Source organism: Asparagus officinalis, chromosome 2, assembly GCF_001876935.1.
Source record: "Asparagus officinalis chromosome 2, Aspof.V1, whole genome shotgun sequence".
NCBI lineage: Eukaryota > Viridiplantae > Streptophyta > Magnoliopsida > Asparagales > Asparagaceae > Asparagus > Asparagus officinalis.
The window spans coordinates 28,465,569-28,485,485 of NC_033795.1; the positions used below are offsets into that span (position 1 = coordinate 28,465,569).

General features: G+C 43.4%; 1 protein-coding gene across 1 annotated transcript; it reads right to left on the bottom strand.

Annotated features, from left to right (window-relative positions):
• On the bottom strand, positions 10,538-10,877 carry LOC109829470. The gene has a single exon (XM_020396581.1). It carries the CDS (start codon positions 10,831-10,833, stop codon positions 10,612-10,614), a length of 222 nt encoding a protein of 73 aa, XP_020252170.1. The 5' UTR covers positions 10,834-10,877; the 3' UTR covers positions 10,538-10,611.

Consider the following 19,917-nt stretch of genomic DNA (forward strand, 5'->3'; position numbering starts at 1 on the left):
CTTGCCAAACCCGTACAAGCGACGACATTCCCACAAGAAGATGACTCCGAAAGAAGAATACTTTGGAGTTACTTCTAACATGGTGAGTATAGGGAGATCATCAATCCCTAGCTCTAATGAGTCAGAGACGAATCGATCCCCTGGCTTGAAAGAGATCCTGAGTAAGTCTGATGGAGTTTATCAACACACTCAACCTCAGAAGGGGGTCATACCTCCCGTCAACTATCAAAAGTTGGCTAAACAAATTGAGTCTGATGATAAACATTCAGCCATCGCAGAATCTCAATCCTCTAGTTCTTTTGTAGAACATGAGAGATCTGTTTATACGGCAGGAAACCCAGAAGATCTGGTGAAAAGACTTGATGAGCGGTAAGCCATGCTCAAATCACAACAGGATACCATCAATGAACTTTGGATCTTGATGACCCAAATTGTCGCGGACAGGGACAAGTACTAGAAAATAAATTCGCCACCTCAGCATGAATCTTCCCAAAGAGGAGGATCATCTTCATCTTGATTTCTTGCATCAAAGGGGAAGGGAAAAGTGATTGAAGATGTGACTTCTAATTAAGAAACGCACAACATAGAATCTTCCTTTTAAGAAGGAAGAGAGATCGAGAATGAGCAGAATCATCAGTCTGTGAAAATGAAAGAATCGGAAGTCTGCCTCAATGTCGTTGCCAATAGAAGCGAGCTCTAAGATGAAGGAATTGTTAGGCCTTATCCAGCCGAATGGGATACAACCTCTTATCCTCCAAAATTCAAATTCCTGACTCTGCAAGCTTTTGACGGTACGAGATCATCGAACTAACATATCTATTATTTTAAATCACAGACTGGGAATGTGATATCAAATGACGCCATGCTGGTTTGTTTGTTTATTAGCACTCTCAAGGGAGTTGCTTTTGAATGGTTCATGAAACTGCCTGCGGGATGTATCTAGAAGTGGATGGATCTAAAGAGACTCTTCCTATCAAGATTCTTTGAAGATGATACAGAAATCTCTGTCCATACCCTTCTTGCCACTAAGAAGAAGAAGGGAGAGCCCATCAAAACCTTTGTCGAGAGGTTCCGAAGCATGGCTCTGTGATGTCTGATAGGTATGACACAGTCTACTCTGGTGAAAACTTATCAACACAACTTACAGACCAAACTCCTAGCCCAAATAGGAGTTGCAAAGTGCCGCTCCTAGAGACAACTAGTCCCCCAAGGTGAATAGGCTCAAAAAATAGTTGTTAGGGTCGAAGCTGAAGAAGAAAGTAAGCAGAATCAACCTGCGTAATGGGGCCAAGTCCAATCTTCCCGATCAAAACAGAAAGATACTATGACTACTGAAGTCAATTCTCAACCATCACCTGTCAAGGGTAAAGCATCGGGTCAACAAAGAGTACCTAAGCAATACTCCTTCAAAGAGGAGTATGTGGTCTCTCTATTCAAGCTACTTCAAAAGAGTGGCAAGCTGAAACTCCCTAAAGTTAAAAAGCCTAAAGAAGTGGGGAAGGTAGATGATCCAACCTACTGCCTTTACCATAGAATGTTAGGACATTCAATAAAGAATGTTACATCTTCAAGGATATCCTACAGGCTCTGGTTGATGCAGGAGTACTTAAGCTAAAGCCAGAACAAAAAAAAGTGACCACCAACATGGTGTCAATCCAACTCCGGAGTTTTTCACCCATTCAAGCTCTAATCGGTGTGATCTCAATCGCTAAAGAGGAGCTGCACCTGATAAACACTGACCCGTATAGTTAGAAAAATAAATGGTTGGTACCCCTTGCTACTCCAAAAGGAGAGATAATGTGGGTTATCCCGATCTACTTGACAACCAGCAGTGGACAAGTGTCAGGAAAAGCTAAGAGAAAGAATGCTTAACCTTGGTAATCACCATCTAGAAAATACGACACTACTTGGTCAGACAATTAATCCATATCATATCCAAAGTAAATCCCTTGAGGATGCTCATGACAAGACCGTCTTCATTAAACTGTCATCTCGCAAAATAGGTCATATTGTTATTATAGTATGAGATGCAATTTATGTCCCAGAAGGCTGTTATAGAACAAGCCCTGGCAGATTTCTTAGCTGACCATTCGGTACCAGATTCTTCTAAGTTATACGAAGATCTCCCAGATGAGACAGCAGAAGCTTGCATGACCCAACAAGTAGAAGCCAAGCAAATATGTAAATTGTTCTTTGATGGTGCATCAAGAGCAAGACTTGACAGAAGAATCACAGTTGGAGTGGGGGTTATACTCGTATCCCAGATTAGTCATGTGATCCCAAGATGATTCTCCTTAGCCGAGCCATATACCAATAATATAGCAGAGTATAATGCTTTGTTGTTAAGAATGCAATTGGCCGAGGAAATCAATATTCGACACCTTGAAGCTTACGGTGATTCCTATCGTGAATCAAGTTCAAGGAGAATATGAAGTGCGTAATGAGGACTTAGTGCCTTACTACTTTGTGGCGTTAAAGTTAGCCTAAAATTTTGGAGGCTTCTTTATTGGATACATTTCGCAACAACAAAACACATATGCAGATGTTTTAGCTTCGTTGGCAACGTCGCTAGCATTACCACCGAAGGTAGAAACAAAGATATTCGTCTCAATTCGTGACTTGTATCGCCCCAAGTTCCCTCTAGAAGACTGTACAGAAGAAGCAACAGCGGGAGATTGTTTGTGAAACTTTCGCAAGTCTCGAACCAAGGGATTAGCAATTCTTATATTCATCGACTATGTCTTATATGGCATACTGCCCGATGATCCCAAAGAAGCGGTTGCCGTTAAACTAAAAGCCCATCGATTCTATTATAATGTGGCTTCTCGAATGTTGTATCAAAAATCACATGATGGAGTTTTGCTTCATTGCCTTTCCAGAAAAGAAGCACAAGAAGCTCTTAAAGAAGCCCATGACGGAATATGTGGAGCTCATCAGCTCGGATCTAAATTAGGGGATTGACTCCGAAGACTTGGCTATTATTAGCCAAAAATGTTGGTAGACGCTGTCGATTATGCTAAACGATGTCATACATGCTAGATCCATGGTGACTTCATCCATCAAGCACCAGGGAATCTGCATCCGACATCTCCGTCTTAGTCATTTGAGATGTAGGGAAGGGACATCGTTGGACTCATCTCCCCACCAACATCTAAAGGACATCAGTTTATCTTGGCATTAACCAATTACTTCTCTAAGTGGGCAGAAGCAATACCTTTGAAAGAAGTCAAGACTTTAAACGTGATCAAATTTATTAAACATCACGTTATCTACCACTTTGGCGTACCAAGATGAATAGTTCACGATAATGGAACTTAATTCATCAGCCATGATTTTTAGAGATTCTACAATAATTTTAGAATTCAAAGTGTCGCATCAACAGCATATTACTCGCCAGCTAATGGTCTTGCAGAAGCTTTTAATAAAATTATTATGAAGCTTCTCAAAAATTTTGTCTCTAAAAGTCGACGTAATTGGGATGAAAAACTTGGTGAATGTCTATGATCTTATCACACAACGGTAAGAACCCTAATAAAAGCTACTCCCTTTTATTTAGTTTACGGATGCAATGACGTATTACCATTAGAAATTCAAATCCTATCCCTAAGAGTTGCTCTTGCAACCTGGATGAATAATGAAGAACAACATCGACTACTCTTTCAAGAACTAGAAGCGTTAGATGATAAGTGGCTTCAAGCCCAATAACAGATCAAGTTATATCAAGCTCGAATCTCAAAAGACTATAACAAAAAGGTCAAAGAAATGATATTTAAGAAAGGCAACCTAATCTTAGCAGTCAGACGACCTATGGTCATGACACATAAGACAAAAGGGAAATTCAATCCCAAATGAGAGGGACCCTTCATAGTAGAGTCAGTCTACTTGAATGGAGCTTGTCGTCTCATTAATCAAAAAGGTGATAGGCTCATGGTGCTAATTAATAAAAAAATTCTCAAGAAATATTACCCATAAAAAATCATGAGACTCTCTTTTTCCTCCCCTGCTAAGTCTAAAAAGAGAAATTAAACTCGCTCAAGACTGGTGGTTTGATTATTTGTTATTTCTCAAACAGAATAACGAATTCTCAAAATTGTTAGGTTACCAATACACCTCTGATTATGAAAATCTCCCAAAGGAATAATTTAAATTATCAATCTTCTTCAAAAGAAAGTAAGTCAATACTGTCAAGTTAACAAAACACTTCTGACAGTATAAACACTTCAACATGCACCACCACCAAAATTAACTTATCAATCTTATCCAACAAGATGATAATACCATAAAAGTTGACATGTTTAACAAAACACATTTGCCAACTATAAAAATTCACAAAACCATCCCGAGCTAGTATATCGTCGAGTTAACATCATACTTCTGACGGTCAACATCCCCACAGAGTTCGAATTCAGCTTGTCTCATTCTTGATATAGCAAGTTTTTTCAAACCAAATCAACTTATCAATCTTCCTCAACAAGATGATAAGTCCACAAAGTTGCTCAAATCGCAACACAATCCTATCAGGTTAACAATACACTTCTAGCAGTCAAAATCTCTACATGTCCCCAAGGGGTTTGAATCAAGATTCTGATATAAGAAAAAAATCATCAAGTTAACACCACACCTCTGATGATGAAATCAACTTATCAACTCTCTTCAATAGAGTGATAAGCCATCAAAAATCTTGTTCAAATCACAAGTACAAACTATCGTCAAGTTAACATCACACCTCTGATGATAAAATTAACTTATCAACTATCTTCAATAGAGTGATAAGTTCTTAAAAATCTTGTTCAAATCATAAGTAAAAAAAATAATCAAGTTAACACCACACTTCTAATGACAAAATCAACTTATCAACTCTCTTCAATAAAGTGATAAGTCCTAAAAAATATTGTTTAAATCATAAGTATCAAAAAATCATCAAGTTAATACCACAGCTCTGATGATGAAATCAACTTATCAACTCTCTTCAATAGAGCGATAAGTCCTCTAATATCTTGTTAAAATCACAAGTATCTTAAATCATCAAGTTAACATCACACCTCTGATGACGAACTCAACTTATCAATCCTCCTCAATAGGATGATAAGTCCATAAAATAGTTGTTATGTTAATATTACACCTCTAACAGTTAAACTCGACCTTTTGTCTTTGAAGATAAAACGCAGATCTTACGTATCAAATTGCTCAACGAATAAAGCAATGAGGACCAATACTTTTTAGAATCAGACAAATAAGATATCCAAAGTATTTTAAAAATTCGTTCCAGTCAACCACGAACTTTTAAAAACTTTGGAGAGTGTTCTGTAGGCTGTCAAAAATTTACTGCAGATAGCTGATCCTCATAAAGCTCTAACGATGAAAGTTACAATCTAACGACTTTCATGATAACATGTGAGAGTTACAATTTGACGACTCTGATACTTCAAAAAGATAAATGCAAAGATTACAAAATAACGATCTTTGCAAAACTTGAAAAAAGAGATTATAATTAACGATCTCTTCAAAGTAAAACTCGAGGGTCCACCCCCGCGTTCTAACTCTAAAACGCGAGGGTCGACCTCTATGTTCCAACTCCAAAACACGAGGGTCACCCCCCGCGTTCCAATTCCAAAACACGAGGATCACCTCCGTGTTTCACATAGCTACACGCGAGGCTCGCTCCAGAATATGAATCTCGCGTTTGACCGTTTCAATTGCAATTTGAACGGTTCAAAACCGTTTTCCACATATTAGGGCCATTAAGCTCCCATTATGGTGAGATTTATGAGGTCAGCTACACCCTTATATCTCTATAAATAACTGAGAATTCAGCTGAATACAGAACCTTTTAGATCATCTTGGGTTGGAGCTTTTTGGATCATTTGGCTTTGCTTTTATACCATCTTTGGTTTAAGATCTTGGAGATCGGCTATTGCATCGGAGAGAAAAATCCATCGGCTCATTTCGATAAAAATGAGTGAAATTCCTTTCTAAAATTAACTCTCCTGCAAAGTTCTAAACTCGGCCAGAGTTCTAAACTTACTTTGTAAGTTCGTCCAAGACGTTAAGTCAAGAAGTAAAGACAAAGTTCCACAAAGCGAGGTGCTCGGATTGTCAACGAGATGCAAGACTCAAACTCTCATCGCCACCAAGAAAACCCGGTATTAAACAAAGGGAAGGATCTTTGTTGATTCTTCTCTCTCTTGTTAATCTAGAAACCGATAAGAAAATTATAATTTCTTTTTCTAAGTCAGTTAGAGAGAAGTTACTTTGAGAGATTGTATTCTTTCTTTTCCTAAGTCAATTAGAAAGATTAATACTAATTGATTTCTCAATTTTCTTACAATTTTTCCCGCAAACATCTGGCTCAACATGAAATGCGATGGTGAGCGAGCAGTGAAGTACCATTGCTAAAGCTGATAGGTTGCCTTGTTGTTCGAGACATTCTCTAGCAAGAGCCTAAGTAGAAGACACCTTTTGTGTCGGACCTGGCTCCTCTTGGCATATCTCAACTTGAAGACAATTTTCGTATCCGATTTGGGTTGCTAGGAGGGTCATTGATGCTCTCACTTGGGCGGGGCTTCTGGATTAGTAAGACTCGGCCGGTTAATTATGATACGTATGTGACCGACTCTCCAACATATCATTAAACTTGATAATTATCGTGGTATTACAACCATAATCCGATGAAGCTACTAATTTCAAAAGATGAAACATGCACAAGCAGTAACATTGAAATAACCTCGGACTAGCGGTTCCATAATGTTCGACCAAATACGTAAATTGAAGTTTAGTTTATTAGTTGGAACTCCTAATGAGACACCACTGACACAAATATACATCATCAAGTGGCAGGTCCCATAAATATCAAAGTCGATGATGATGAATCCAAAAGGGCGGGAAAGGTGTCCCATAAATATCAAGAGAACTTATATGTCGATATTGCTTTCCAATTCTTATATCTTGCTATTTCTACTCTCTTTTTTTTCAGGAATCAAGCTTATTCTACTCTTGAATTGAAGAATTAACTTGGAATAACTTAACAAAATTGCTACTGGTAATCAGGATGGGAGGAATTCGGAAATAACTTAAAAGAATTGGGGCGTAAGACATTTTTGATAAATTTCAGAAAATTAAACCTTAAATTTTGGAGGCTATTTCACCTAATTCTTTTGAAATTTGTTTATCTCACTCACTTAGACTCCCTGAGCTTTGGGGTGTCTCACAATATTCCCCCTTGAACTCGGAACTTTTCTCACCAGGTCGAATTCCCGCATTGAATAAATCGGCGAACCCCTCTACCTTGAATTTAAAAATAAAATAGAAATTTCTTGATGGAAAAAAATAAAAAATGGAGGAGGAAGATGAACTGGTTTACCAAGAATCCTTCCTCTCTGCATAGGGTGAATAGAGTCATTATCACTCTTATCCCTAAAAGTAAAGGAAATTCCTCAGTTAAAGATTATAGGCCAATCAGCCTTATCAACTGCATCTTCAAAATCTTCACAAAAGTTTTAGCTAATGAGATGACACATTTTTGCTCTAAAAGGAAAAAAGAAGTGGTCATGGTTAAGATCGATTTTGCTAAAGCTTTTGATTCTATCAACTAGGATTTCCTTATTAATTTACTTAAAGCACGAGGTTTTGGTCAAAGATGGTGTTCATAGATTTTCAATATTATTTCTACATCAAACTGTGCTATTCTTGTCAATGGATCTCCTTCTAAGTCTTTCAAATGCAAAAGAGGGTTAAAACAAGGAGACCCCTTATCTCCTTTGCTTTTTAATATAGTGGTCGATGTCTTGTGCAAGATGATCATCCACAATGTGGAAGAGGGTTTACTATCCAATCTATGCATTAAGGAGCCTCTCAACCAAATAAGGTGTCTTCAATTTGCAGATGATACTCTACTTTTTGTCAGGAGCACTAATAATGACATATCCATTCTCAAGGAAATTTTATATATTTTTGAAGATATTTCAGGTTTGGGTATCAATTATTCTAAGTCATCTCTTATCTACTTTGGTAAAATGCATAATAGAGGACACTCTCTTGCTACATCCTTGAACTGCAATCTTGATCAACTTCCAATTAAATATTTAGGATTGCCTCTAAAGTATGGAAAATTAGCTAAATCCGATTGACAACCTATGTTGGATAATTTGTATAGGAAACTTCCTTCTTGGAAAAGTTCATGTCTATCATTTGGTGGTAGACTTGTTTTGCTAAACTCAGTTCTTTCTTCGATTCCTTTATATTACATGTCCTTCTACAAATTACCTACATGGGTGATTAGAGAAGTGGATAAAATTAAAAAAAAACTTCTTATGGACTGGCAAAAATATTTCAAGGCCTTTCAAATGCTTAGTCAATTGGAAGACAGTGTGCTTAAGTAAATTAGAGGGAGGTTTGGGTGTGAAGGATCTCAAATTGTTTAATAATGCACTTCTTTCTAAATGGCTATGGAAATGCCTTGATAGAGATTCCTTAATTGGAACTTTTCTACATCAACTTTATATCAGAAAATATTCTCAGCTGCAATTAGCTACCTGCACTTCTTCTAATTCCATGTTTTGGAACGATATCATCTCAATCAAAGATTTGTTTTTCCATCTTCTGCAATGGACTCTTGGCTCTGGTGATAAAATAAGGTTTTGGGAAGATAAATGGATCGGTAGTAACACTTTATCAAGTTTATATCCAACTTTATACAATCTATCTTTGTCTACAAATGTCAGCATTCGTTCCCAGGGATTTCTCCATAATCATATATGGCATTGGCATCCACTTCTGAAGAGAATCATCTCATCTTCTTCATCCACTGCTAAACTTGCTCTCTTGAATCTTATTGGATTACACAGTGTTACCAACAATGTTGACATACCTACATGGTCCCTTACAGCAAACGGGAGTTTCTCGATCAAATCTCACTATGTTTTCCTAAACTCCAGAGGGATTTTTTCTGCTTTTTTATAAAACTATTTGGAATCCAGTTATGCCGAGTAAACTCCAGTTCTTCACATGGCTTTTATCTAAAAACAGACTACACACAAAAAATAATCTTACAAAGAAAGGATGGCAAGGTGACTCTACGTGCATATTATGTGGTATACATCTTAAATTGTGTGATCACTTATTCTTTGAATGCAGTCTCACCGGAACAGTGTGGAAACATTTCTGTGACTTCTATCTCCCTTTCATGTGGCCAACGTCTTTATATGAACTTCTCATGTCTGTTGAATTTCTTCGTAATACTGATGGAGTTTTATGGAGATCGGTTTTCACTATAGTATGCTGGAGCTTATGGACTACAAGAAATAAATTTCTCTTTGAAAACACTTTGTTCTCTGCTTCAACTATCATTAACTCAGCGATTTCTGTTTTATATGAATGGTCAGGTTCTGGAAGAGGGAAGATGGCACTTAAGCTAGTAACTCAGCGATTTCTGTTTTATATGAATGGTCAGGTTCTGGAAGAGGGAAGATGGCACTTAAGCTAGCAACGGTTTTAGAAGAGAGACCAATCTTGCAGAGCAACAGTGTTTACCTTATAAATATCGGTTTATTTTCAGTAGTTTACGATGTCGTCTGTACATAACATATTTTTGGTGTTATGTTGTTAGTTTCAATTAGTCTATAGAAAACTTAATTTCTCTTGACTAAATGTATGGCTGGCTTTGGTTCTTGCATACATCCATGTCAACGGTGAATGATGACAAGGCCCTCTCTTCATCTTTATAGATGTTTGTAAGAAGAAGGTCCTACATCCCTAGCAAGAGAAATTATTCTTTCTATCTACTAATTTCTATGGATACAGTTCGTATCCGTTTTTTTTTTTTTTTTTGTAAACATACTTTTGTTTTTAATGAACAGGGAATACCCCTTGTTTTTCTCTCAAAAAAAATGGAGGAGGAAGTATGTTGCCAGTAAATGACAACAAACATAATTTTATATTTTTACTCTCTAAGACATTTTAGATATTTATAAATTACCATACATAGGGTGTCCAATGAGGAAAGTTCAAAGTTCAAGGAAGTTTTTTTGAGACACCCTAAAATTCAGGAGGTTAAGTAAAACAAACAAAGTTCAAAAATGGTCATGTGAGATTAAACAAAAATTTTTAGGCCCCAATTCTTAAAAAATTATTTCACAATTCCTCCAATTCCAATTAGCAGATGCAATTTTTATACGTTATTTGCAGGACTACTTTCAAAATATTAAAACTTTAAGGGCTATTATTAAGAAAATTTTACGTCCCTCCCGGAATGCTTTGAGTACACTATTAAATCAACAAGTTGATAAGTACAGAAGCAAGAAGTTAAAACCAAAAAAGGTTCATATTTAGTGAAATAGACAACACTAAATCTTAGGTTGCTTCTTAATTACTAGCTAAGCACAAAATAATCAAATATTTTTTCCGAAAACCAAAATTATTAAAAGCTAGCGAATGTTATATATGCATGCATGAACTTTCTCACTTATCAAATAAAACTTTTAAAAGTCAAACAATTTATATATTTTCCAAGAAAATTTGACATAACTTATAGGATAACTGAATTCCTCATAAAACAACCTTAAGATAGAAAACACGAGCTTAAGAATTAAACCAGAGAGCTCCCTCTTCCATCTCTTATCCTCCACCTCCAGCATATAGGTGAACGCCAATTGTAACTATTAAGATGGTGAGTATACCAAAGAAGAAGATGGCATGAACTAGAATTGAGATACTACTTGTGCTCATGTTCCCAAACTCCACCACGTTGTTCCTCGCCGGAAGCTGAAACAGGAGCCCTGGCGATAGGAGGATGAAGAGGACCACCGCGGTGATCACCGGTCCCCAATCAGTTGACATGATTTTCTCCGAGCCTTGAAGATTAAGCTATAGAAGGTAGTGAAGGTCTATTTCTTTCTTGCTCTCCCTTTACTAATGAAAGAAAGTGAGTGGTGTGTATACGTAGCAAAGTGGAAATTGTAAGTGAAAAGGGGCAAAAAATCCCAAGTTGCGGTTAGAGTCAACTATTTCATATACTGGTGGGACTTTGCTCTTCTAAAATCATCTTAGGGGGTTATTCATTGGGACATTTGGGGGTGTTATGGTGTTCACTCACCCAAGATACGGGCTTTTGTAAAATGATACAATAAGAGTCCTAGCAAAATAACCTCAAACCCACTTGAGTGGGCCAAGCCCAACAGAGGCATCGACCCCGCCGAGTCATCAAGTCGACCTTCTTTCATGCCGACACGAAATGCGGGATCGGTCGACCCTATAGCTAAGGACAACCCACTTAGGGAACTCGACCACTCACTGGGAAATTCTCGGAGATGACTTGAGGGATATTCCCTGCTACCGACTAAGATGAGGACTCAGCTCAGGCCTCAAGTCTCTCCCCAGAGCATATGTCAACATTTCAGTCCATATCAGACAAACCTTATCCAGATTTTTGCCTAATGATCTCTGTGACTTGTTAGTTGCCCACATGCCTCCATGACTTATCAATCACTTCTCGGAAAATGCGGAGACATCCTCTCACGTTTCGAAGTAACTTCCCCTCTAGTCGCCAGTCGACACCTGTAGAACGAGGGATGATTCAGTATGCCCACGTGCCTTCTGCCACGCTATCAATCACTTTCTAGAAAATGCGGAGACATCCTCTCCCATGACAAAGTGACTTCCCCTCCAGTCGTTGGTCGATACCTGTATAGCAAATGATGACTCGCCCTCCAGCTCACACTTTGTCACCGTCATATTCATGGCTAAAGTGACCAATCTGCTATGGACATCCTCTTTATATACAGATGTTGTTCACCATAGCCAGGGGAGGGGGAGGGCCATCTAAAAATGGTTTGCAATCTAAAACCCCTGAAAGCACACACACACACAGTTCCTCTTTAACCCCACTCAGGTTCATCAACTGACTTGATTGTTGGAGGTATCACGGGGGAACTCATCCCCGTCCTCTTACGACTCTCTTGTATGCAGATTGCTCAGCCATCCTAATTCCAGAACCAGGCATAAAGTCAAAGAAGAAAGTGTGGACCCTTTTCTTTTATAAACTATGTGACTTCAATTGGCTGTGTGATATTTAACATCAATAGTTTGGCGCCTACCGTAGGGCCCCTTTTCTTTTTTGAGAAGACATGTCAAGTTCTGAACAAGGGTTTGATTCTACCCACCCTGAAGAACAACATCATAGTTGCATCATCCAAGCTAAATGAATTCAGGAGTTGTATCATTCAAGTTAAGGAGGGTTAGATTTTGCTAAGAGAAACCAACATAGTTATAGTCCTCGAAGGCCTCAGCGACTTATCTGGTGAGTGTCTGTCAAGCACACCATCTGCTAGATGGTCGAATGACCTTAAGCCCCTCTAGAAACCCTCCAGAAGAAGACACACCATAAGAGTGATTGTCTTTCTTGAAAAGCAACACTAGCTTCTAATCGCCATCACAAAATAACTCTGGCCAGAACATAGCAGGCCAAATATCACTTAAGCTCCAATTGACGATAGCTCATATGAGCATAGGAGCAGTGATTAAGTATGTGATAGGCGCCTTGGACCATTAAGACTTTTTTGAAGGAAACTCTCATACATCAGTGATGAGATTGCGGGAAAAATTTAGGGCCTATTGTAGGGTGTAAATTTGATTTCCCGAAAACAGGGAGTTTCGTTTGTATTGATAAGAAAGCTTATTACAAACTAATAATCAAATGTTTACAACAGAAGCAGAGGAAATGCCCTCTTTGTTTTGTGTGGGGACTTTAGGTGGCTATAGGACGCTTCGCTCGATGCTTGTGTCGAGTCTGCTTCCCTTGGACCATTCGATCGAGGTTGCTGGAGAGCTTCAGTACACAGTAGAAGCTCGAGTCGATGGAGTTCGGGTCTGCTTAGTTCTCCGATGATCAGAGCTCAGAACCAGGCAGTGATGCTGTAATGCAAGGATTATGCGAACAACTTGGTCTCAACTACTTTTCTCCAAGTTTTTCGACCTCACCCCAAGTTTGCTAGAAGAGGCTTTTAAATGGAAGAATGACAGCTTGACTACTCCTTGAATTATGGGATGTGACCATACATTGTTCGGAGATATCCTGCTGTTCATTCGTACCACCAGTGGTTATTCGAAGAGTTGTGCTCTGCATCACGTCACGTAGGAGTGGGAAAGCCCCTCCTCGTATGCGTGACAACACATTGTTCGGAGATATCCTGCTGTTCATTCGTACCACCAGTGGTTATTCGAAGAGTTGTGCTCTGCATCACGTCACGTAGGAGTGGGAAAGCCCCTCCTCGTATGCGTGACAACGGCTGTCGGATGCTTGCGTGGATCTGACCAACCACCGAGCATCGGCGGCTCTCGCCGTTTGCTTGGACAACTGAGGTGAGTCACATTTATGAGAGTGCAGGCTGCTTTGATATCTGTCTGCTCACTCGTACTGTGGGCGGCTATTCGGCGGGCCTGGAGTGCCGTGCCTTCTCTCTTCAGGTCAAGAGAGGCGGGAAAGTATGTTCCTGGCACTCGAGTGGGTTTGGACAGCTCGTCGAATACTGGCGGATCCGTCTCCTGACTCAGACAGCCAAGGTGAGTCGCATTTATGAATGCTCAGGTTGACTCGACACCTGTCCAGTCCTTTGCGCTATGCGTACTGCGAGCGGCCGTTTGACAGTCTTGGGGTATTGTTCCCTCTCCCTTGAGAGAGAGGGATAGGAAGGCCCATCTCAGCACGTGGGGTAGGCGGCCTTGGGGTTTGCGGGCGGATTCGACTTTGGACTCGGGCAGGCGAGTTGTGTCAAAGGCAAAATTTTGCTATCCCAGTTGATTCTGGTTCGTGCAGGCGAGTTGGTCATTCAGGTGACTTTCTTGCAAGCTAACAGAGGTATTTTTTACCGTCTACAAGACCCCCTTCAAAGTTTTCAGACCTAAACCGGCTTGCGTGTGGTCTGGAATACTTTGAATGAAGAAGCTTTTTGGCGAAGTAAGCGCACTTGGTTTCTTTTAGGATTTTTAGCAAACCCTCAGCCATCAACGGGTTTGATGTGCCTTTACCGGTTACCGTTTGAACCGGGCTAGCCATACTATTCCCCTCAGTATGATGAGTTGTCGAGTAGTTTCTCTTAGACTTGGTGCTAAGATTTCTACTCTCAACCTCAGCCGTTCGAGGCGTGGTTTTAAGCGAGATAATCTTTTTGGCGTTTTAAAGTTTGGGACAAGTCGTGTTACTCGTCGTTTATCTCCAGGAGCGAATAAGCCATTCAGGCGAAGTTAGGTTTTGGAGGCGAAATTCTGTTCGACTTGCGGATTTGGGTCGAATTTTCACAGGCGAGACCTTTCTTTTCGGGCGAAACTCGGTTCGGTGTGGGTGAGCCACGCGTCCGCTGGTGGGCTTCATGCTTTCCAGCTAAGACGGCGTGGTTCTGTCACATCGCGTTCTGACGCAAGCTTCGTGCTCCCCGTTTGAATCGTGGCCGTGATTTTCGAACTCAACCGTCAGATACTACCGTCCATTTTGGTTCAGGTTTGGGGTTTTTTGGCTGACCCGTTTCCCGCCTCGACGTGGCACTTCGAAATGTCAGGGGGCAGTCTGGACCGTTGATTTCGATCGTGGTCACGTTTCTCATCCGCCAGTATTTCGATTTTTGAGGGCGATCGTGGCCACGTTGGCAACTCCTCCGTTAAATAGGCCGTTCCCTTTCTTTGAGAGTTATCGTGTTCAAGAATATTGAAAGTTTTCTAAAGAGAGAGAGTTCCTGCTTAATCCCGTCAATGGCACCGAAATCCAAGAAGTGTATTGCGAAAGGAGGAGGTCTCGGGCGCTATTCCGACCACCTCGCCGCCGGTGCACCCGTCCGCATACCTGAGACACTCTTGTGTAAGTTCGGGGTTCATCTAACGACTTCGCGTGGGTCATAGGTGTCGGGTCGGGCGGATGAGCCTCGTTTATCCCCCTTAGGTTCAATCATCTTTGGTAGCTTCCCCGATTTAGGGCAAAGTCTGCTCCTTTTTGGGCGGATTTTGTATTTGCTCATAGAGGACGATTTCTGCCTCTACAGGAGAAATTGACTTTGTTGGGTGGAGGCGAATTCGTTCTTGATAGGCGAGTTCGACCACTTCTCTGGTAAAACAGGAGCATTGTTTTTGCTTTCCGACAGGCGAATTCGCCCATCTTTACTGGATTGGCGGATTCATCCTTAGGGCGGATCCTATCCTGACTCTTGGGTTTTTTCTTGCAGTGACCTTTTCTGACGAAGCCCTTCCGAAGGGCGTGGCCATCGATCTCGCCGGAGGCACAGGCTATACGGCGCCTCCTCGATTTCCTTCTTTGGATCTGATGCCCTCATTCACTGCTGATAAGCCCTACAGCTTGGTGAAGAAGGTTACGGACGGTCATCATTTGACCTTACGTGAGTTGATGACCGATGCGACGCTGACAGATGATGCCAGGACGGAGATGTCGAAGCCTCAGTTCTTCTTCGGCGATGCTATAACTGATCCTTCTGTTCTGCTACTCAAGGAGAGCAGGTGGTTCCGCACAGTGGAAGGGACTCACTATTACCTCCCCAGCATGCCGAGGGGGTTCTCGATCATCGAGCTACGGTCTCTCGCGGTTCCCCGAGTGATGAACTGGGATTTGACCCCAACTCAGGACGGGGTCACTTGTGGCGTCTTTACAGGCTCCACGGCTGGGTATGGAGTGGAGAGTTCTTGTAAGCGTGTGACGGGTCTGCGCCCTGGCCTACCGTCCAACGAGCCGCCGGCAGGAGAGACGACGGCGGTCGCAGAGACGTTCCGTCATCGCTTCTTCCGAGTTGGCGGGAGATTTCCCCCAAAGGACTTCAAAGCCCCGGGGTGGGTATATTCTGCGCCCGGCAGCGACACTTGGTGGTCCAAGATAACTGACTACGTCCTTGCTGAGAATTCTAACCTTAAGAATTCGGAGCTGTATGTGGCCATTCGAGCCACTCAACATGGTTTGAGGATTAATGCTTCTCAGTTCCACAGTATCTTGGAACTGTATTGTGCGGAAAACGGCACATTCTTCACCCCCAAGCGAACTTGGCATAACCCACCATGAGATGTATGACGTGTCAGGGCTGCCTCTGGGAGACTTACCAAGAGGAGATCGACCAACTTTCTGACTGTTCCCCCTTGGTAGTGGAAACTCTGTGGGAGTTGCTCTGCCATTACCACATCTGCCTCAGTACTTTAGGGGCTGCGGATCACAAGGGGAAGAAGAAGAGGACTCCGGCGATCAGCCACAAGAATTGGGCTGACTATCTGTTCCCTGGGAACGATGTCAAAGGGCAGCCTGCTCTTCCACTAGGCGAGTGTGACCAGGCTGAGGTGGAAAGGAGGATGGCCGAAGAGGAAGCCACAGTAGTTCTTGAACGTGACGAGGGCGGATTCAAATCCGGAACGGTCCTCCACTCGTTTCACCACCAGGCCAAGTCTCCTATATCTGGGAAGGCCTTGCTTGCAGGGTATCTCATGTTGTGGCTCAAGAGGTGCGTAATCCCCACTCACTCTTTTGAGGCTATTCCTGTAGAGGTCGTGTATCCTGCGGTTTGTTTAGCCCACGGGAAGTCCTATTCCCTGGTATCGGCGATGATAGCGTGTATCCACCGGGGGCTCCGCACCCTCATGGACCAATTCTGTCGCGTGTCGACTATCGATGAGGGGAACGGAGAGGTCATTAGGACTCCCAATCCTAGGGTGGGGTTGCCATACACCTACTTGATGGCGTGATTTGTATACCACTGTGAGTGTTTGATGAGCGCCCCCGCGACTCTTCAAGGAGACAGGTTTGTTCCTTTCCTTGAGCGTTTGGAGAGGTGCTCTTGTAAGTGTAGAGACGTTCCTGATGCGCGGAAGACGCTCTCCCACTTTGTCCACTACAATTTCCGTCGCTTCTTCCCTTACTTCAGCGGAGGAAGATACGGCGTCTCTTAGGGATGTGCCGACGGCGGACCATCACACGGCTCTTCCTCGTGGCACTTTCCGATGGTTGGTAAACATTCGGCCGGGTATCACATCTTACGCACAGGTTCTGTGTGTTACCTCGAGCCGTATATCCCTTGCAGGTTCGCCCGCCAGTTCGGGTATGACCAACTGTATGTGGGCAACGCCAATCCCCATCTGCACTTCGAAGGAAGGCTGGTGGATGGAGCTCGGGGATAGTTCTGGACTCATGTTGGCGGTACTCATGCCAGCTTTGAGCTACCCGCGAAGGACCGTGATTTGCATCACACTCTCCTGTACTGCCGGTGGTACCGGGGTGCTAGCGCTAATCCCGAAGGCTTCTGGTTTCAGGGTTCGTGTTTGGCGGAACAAGGGCGTCCCCCTGTAAGGCCTCTCCGTTCTTCGAGACGGAGGGGTCGCCAAAATACTAAGGAGTGGCTTCTGGAGGACCCAGCTGAGGATGTTGAGGGCGGCGATGCGGGTCTAGACGAATCTGAGATGCCTGAGACCCGAACTCCCTCTCCTGGTCTTTCGTTGGACCCCCAGAGTGAGCGGGGAGAGTCTGAGGAGTTAACCTGTGGAGGCCGCCAGAGTGGCGGAGGGTCAGGATGATGATGCCTCTGGGGCTGGAGCTGCTCGGTCTACCTCTCCTGCCGCATCGAAGGCGGCTCCGGCGACTTCGAAGGACACTCCCCCTCCACCTGGTGTGGGGCCACAGGCGGGGGTCTCAACGACCCCTACGCCCGCACTCGGAGGTAATAATTTTTAGTGCTCTCGAGCAAAAAGCTGGATCTTGTATCTTCTGACATCAGTGTCTAATCTGAGCAGGTGCAGCTGAGAGAGTGATCTCTATCCCTTCGGACGAAGAGGAGGAGATCGGAGATGGGAAAGAGACTGGCGATTCAGGTAAGCCTAGGCTTAAATGTTGTTGATCTTCCTAAGCCGAAGGGGCATTTGTCAATCTTTTCTTTTGCATCCGCAGTCGGCCCTTCTCATGAAGCTACTGGCAAGGAGGATCCTCCTTCTTGTGAGGGTCATTCAGGCGGAGAAATGGGCGGATCAGAGGCGGATGACGACGTCTCGATTCATAAGGCGCTGTCTAGCGAGGAAGAGGCGTTGGCTCTTGAGGACAGGTCTAGCCAACAAGAGGAAATCTCCATTCCCGCGGGCGCACTGATTGGTGGGGAACCCTTGTCGCAAGAGCTTTCGACTCAGAGGAGGACTCCCACTCGGTTGGTGGCCGCGCGGCGAAGCCGTACTTTTCCCGTTTGAAAGAAGTGGAAGAGGCTGCTCAGCGGTTGCTCACCCTTCGCGTGCAGAGTTCCACAATTGTCGATCTTGCCTCCGACGAAGTCCGAGCAGCAGTGGAAGATTGCGATCGTCGTCTGAACGAGACTATGTCGCTGGAGACAAAGTTGGCCGTAGAATTGGAGCAGGCCAAGGCTGAGGATGCACGAGTGGCTCTTGAGCAGCAGACAGCTGATAACCGTCTTTCTCGCCTATCCTCCGAGATAGAGGAATTGAAATGGGTTATAGCTGACGCACAGGCCTCTTTGGTCACTCGAGAGAAGCTTGCGAGCAAAGGGCGAAGGAGTTGGAGGACATTGAGTCTCGTCGGTAATTGGTCTCTGACTCTGTCGAGGAGAAGGATCGAGCTCTCAAGGAGGCCAAAGATGCTGTTCAGGACTTAGTCTCGCGTACCGAGGAAGATCTTCGCCGAGAGATCCTGAAGAGACTTGAACTTCGCCTAGCCGGAGAGATTCATGAGGCGGAATTGCGGTTGAGGGCTTTGTAATTTACCTTTAATTCCCCGTTGTAATAGGATTTCTTTATGAATGAAATTATCCTTTCGTTCTTGGTCACCATTACTTCTGTGCATGCTCCATCTAACATGTTTTAACTAGAGTGTTAGTTGTGAAGAGTAGTTTTTAGCTGTCGGCGAATTTTGTCCGTAAGCTTGTCTCCTCTGCGAGCGGATTTCGTCCGCAGGCGGATTTGGAATTGACTCAAATTCCAAAGGGGCAATCGGTTTTGATTCGCGGGAATCTCAGTGGCGAATTCGCCGTCAGGTAGGCTCCGCTTTCGGTGGGCCACGTATTGGTCTATGCTTACGTCAGCCAAGAAGACGTGGGCACGTCGCTTCGTATTGAATGCAGCATAGTGGGGCTCTTCGTCCCTCGCGCCCGATTCGGACCGTTGTTGAAGATCGTGTTTAAGAACCGTCAGATCTTGTCCGTCCAGGTGAGATCCGATCTGTTCGGCCTTACCCTTCAACTGCTTTAGCCTTGAACGGTCCAATCGAGTATTGAGTAACCGTCTAGGATTTTTAGGGTATTTAACGCCCTTACTCTCTGTTAAGAGGATCTACAGCTTCTTTCATCGTCTTCCCCCAGAGTAAACCCAAATTTTCCCTTCCTCATACCCCTGATGGCACCGAAGGTGAAGAGGGTCGCTTCTAAGAAAAGGAAAGAACCGTCTTCTTCAGGCACTGCTGAGGCCGCCGCGGCCGAAGGGATCTTTTTGCCTCGGGCTTCGCGTGGGTTGAGTAGGTATTCTTCCTCTGACTCTTCCCTGTGTTTTTGTTGTGCTTTATAGGTCGAGAGGAGGCGCCGACTGCCGAGGAGCATACGGCCGAGCCTATTCTGATTTCGGACGATGAATCTGAAGGTCCTGTGACCTCCGCCGCCTCAGGCTCTGCTCCCCAGCCGGGAGCCGAACCCTGTCTCGAGATTCCACCCATTACGGCGCTCGCTCCGGGTCAAGAGCCTGCTTCCTCCGAGTCTTTGTCCTGGCAGGCTTGCGTCGAAGAGTTTGAGAATGCCATGAGGCAGGTGATTTCCCTCGTCCACCTTGGCATGGGCAGCTTTGACGGCTTCAGGCAGTCTCTCCTTGATCGCGTGGTCGATTTTCGGCGATCGGGCGAAAACCGGCTCGCTACCCGTTGCATGCAGGAGCTCCGTCTCTTGGAGTCACGCATGATCGGGTTAG

Excerpts from the sequence above, each read along its gene's own strand:
- LOC109829470 (XM_020396581.1), bottom strand. The coding sequence starts at position 10,833 with ATGTCAACTGATTGGGGACCGGTGATCACCGCGGTGGTCCTCTTCATC.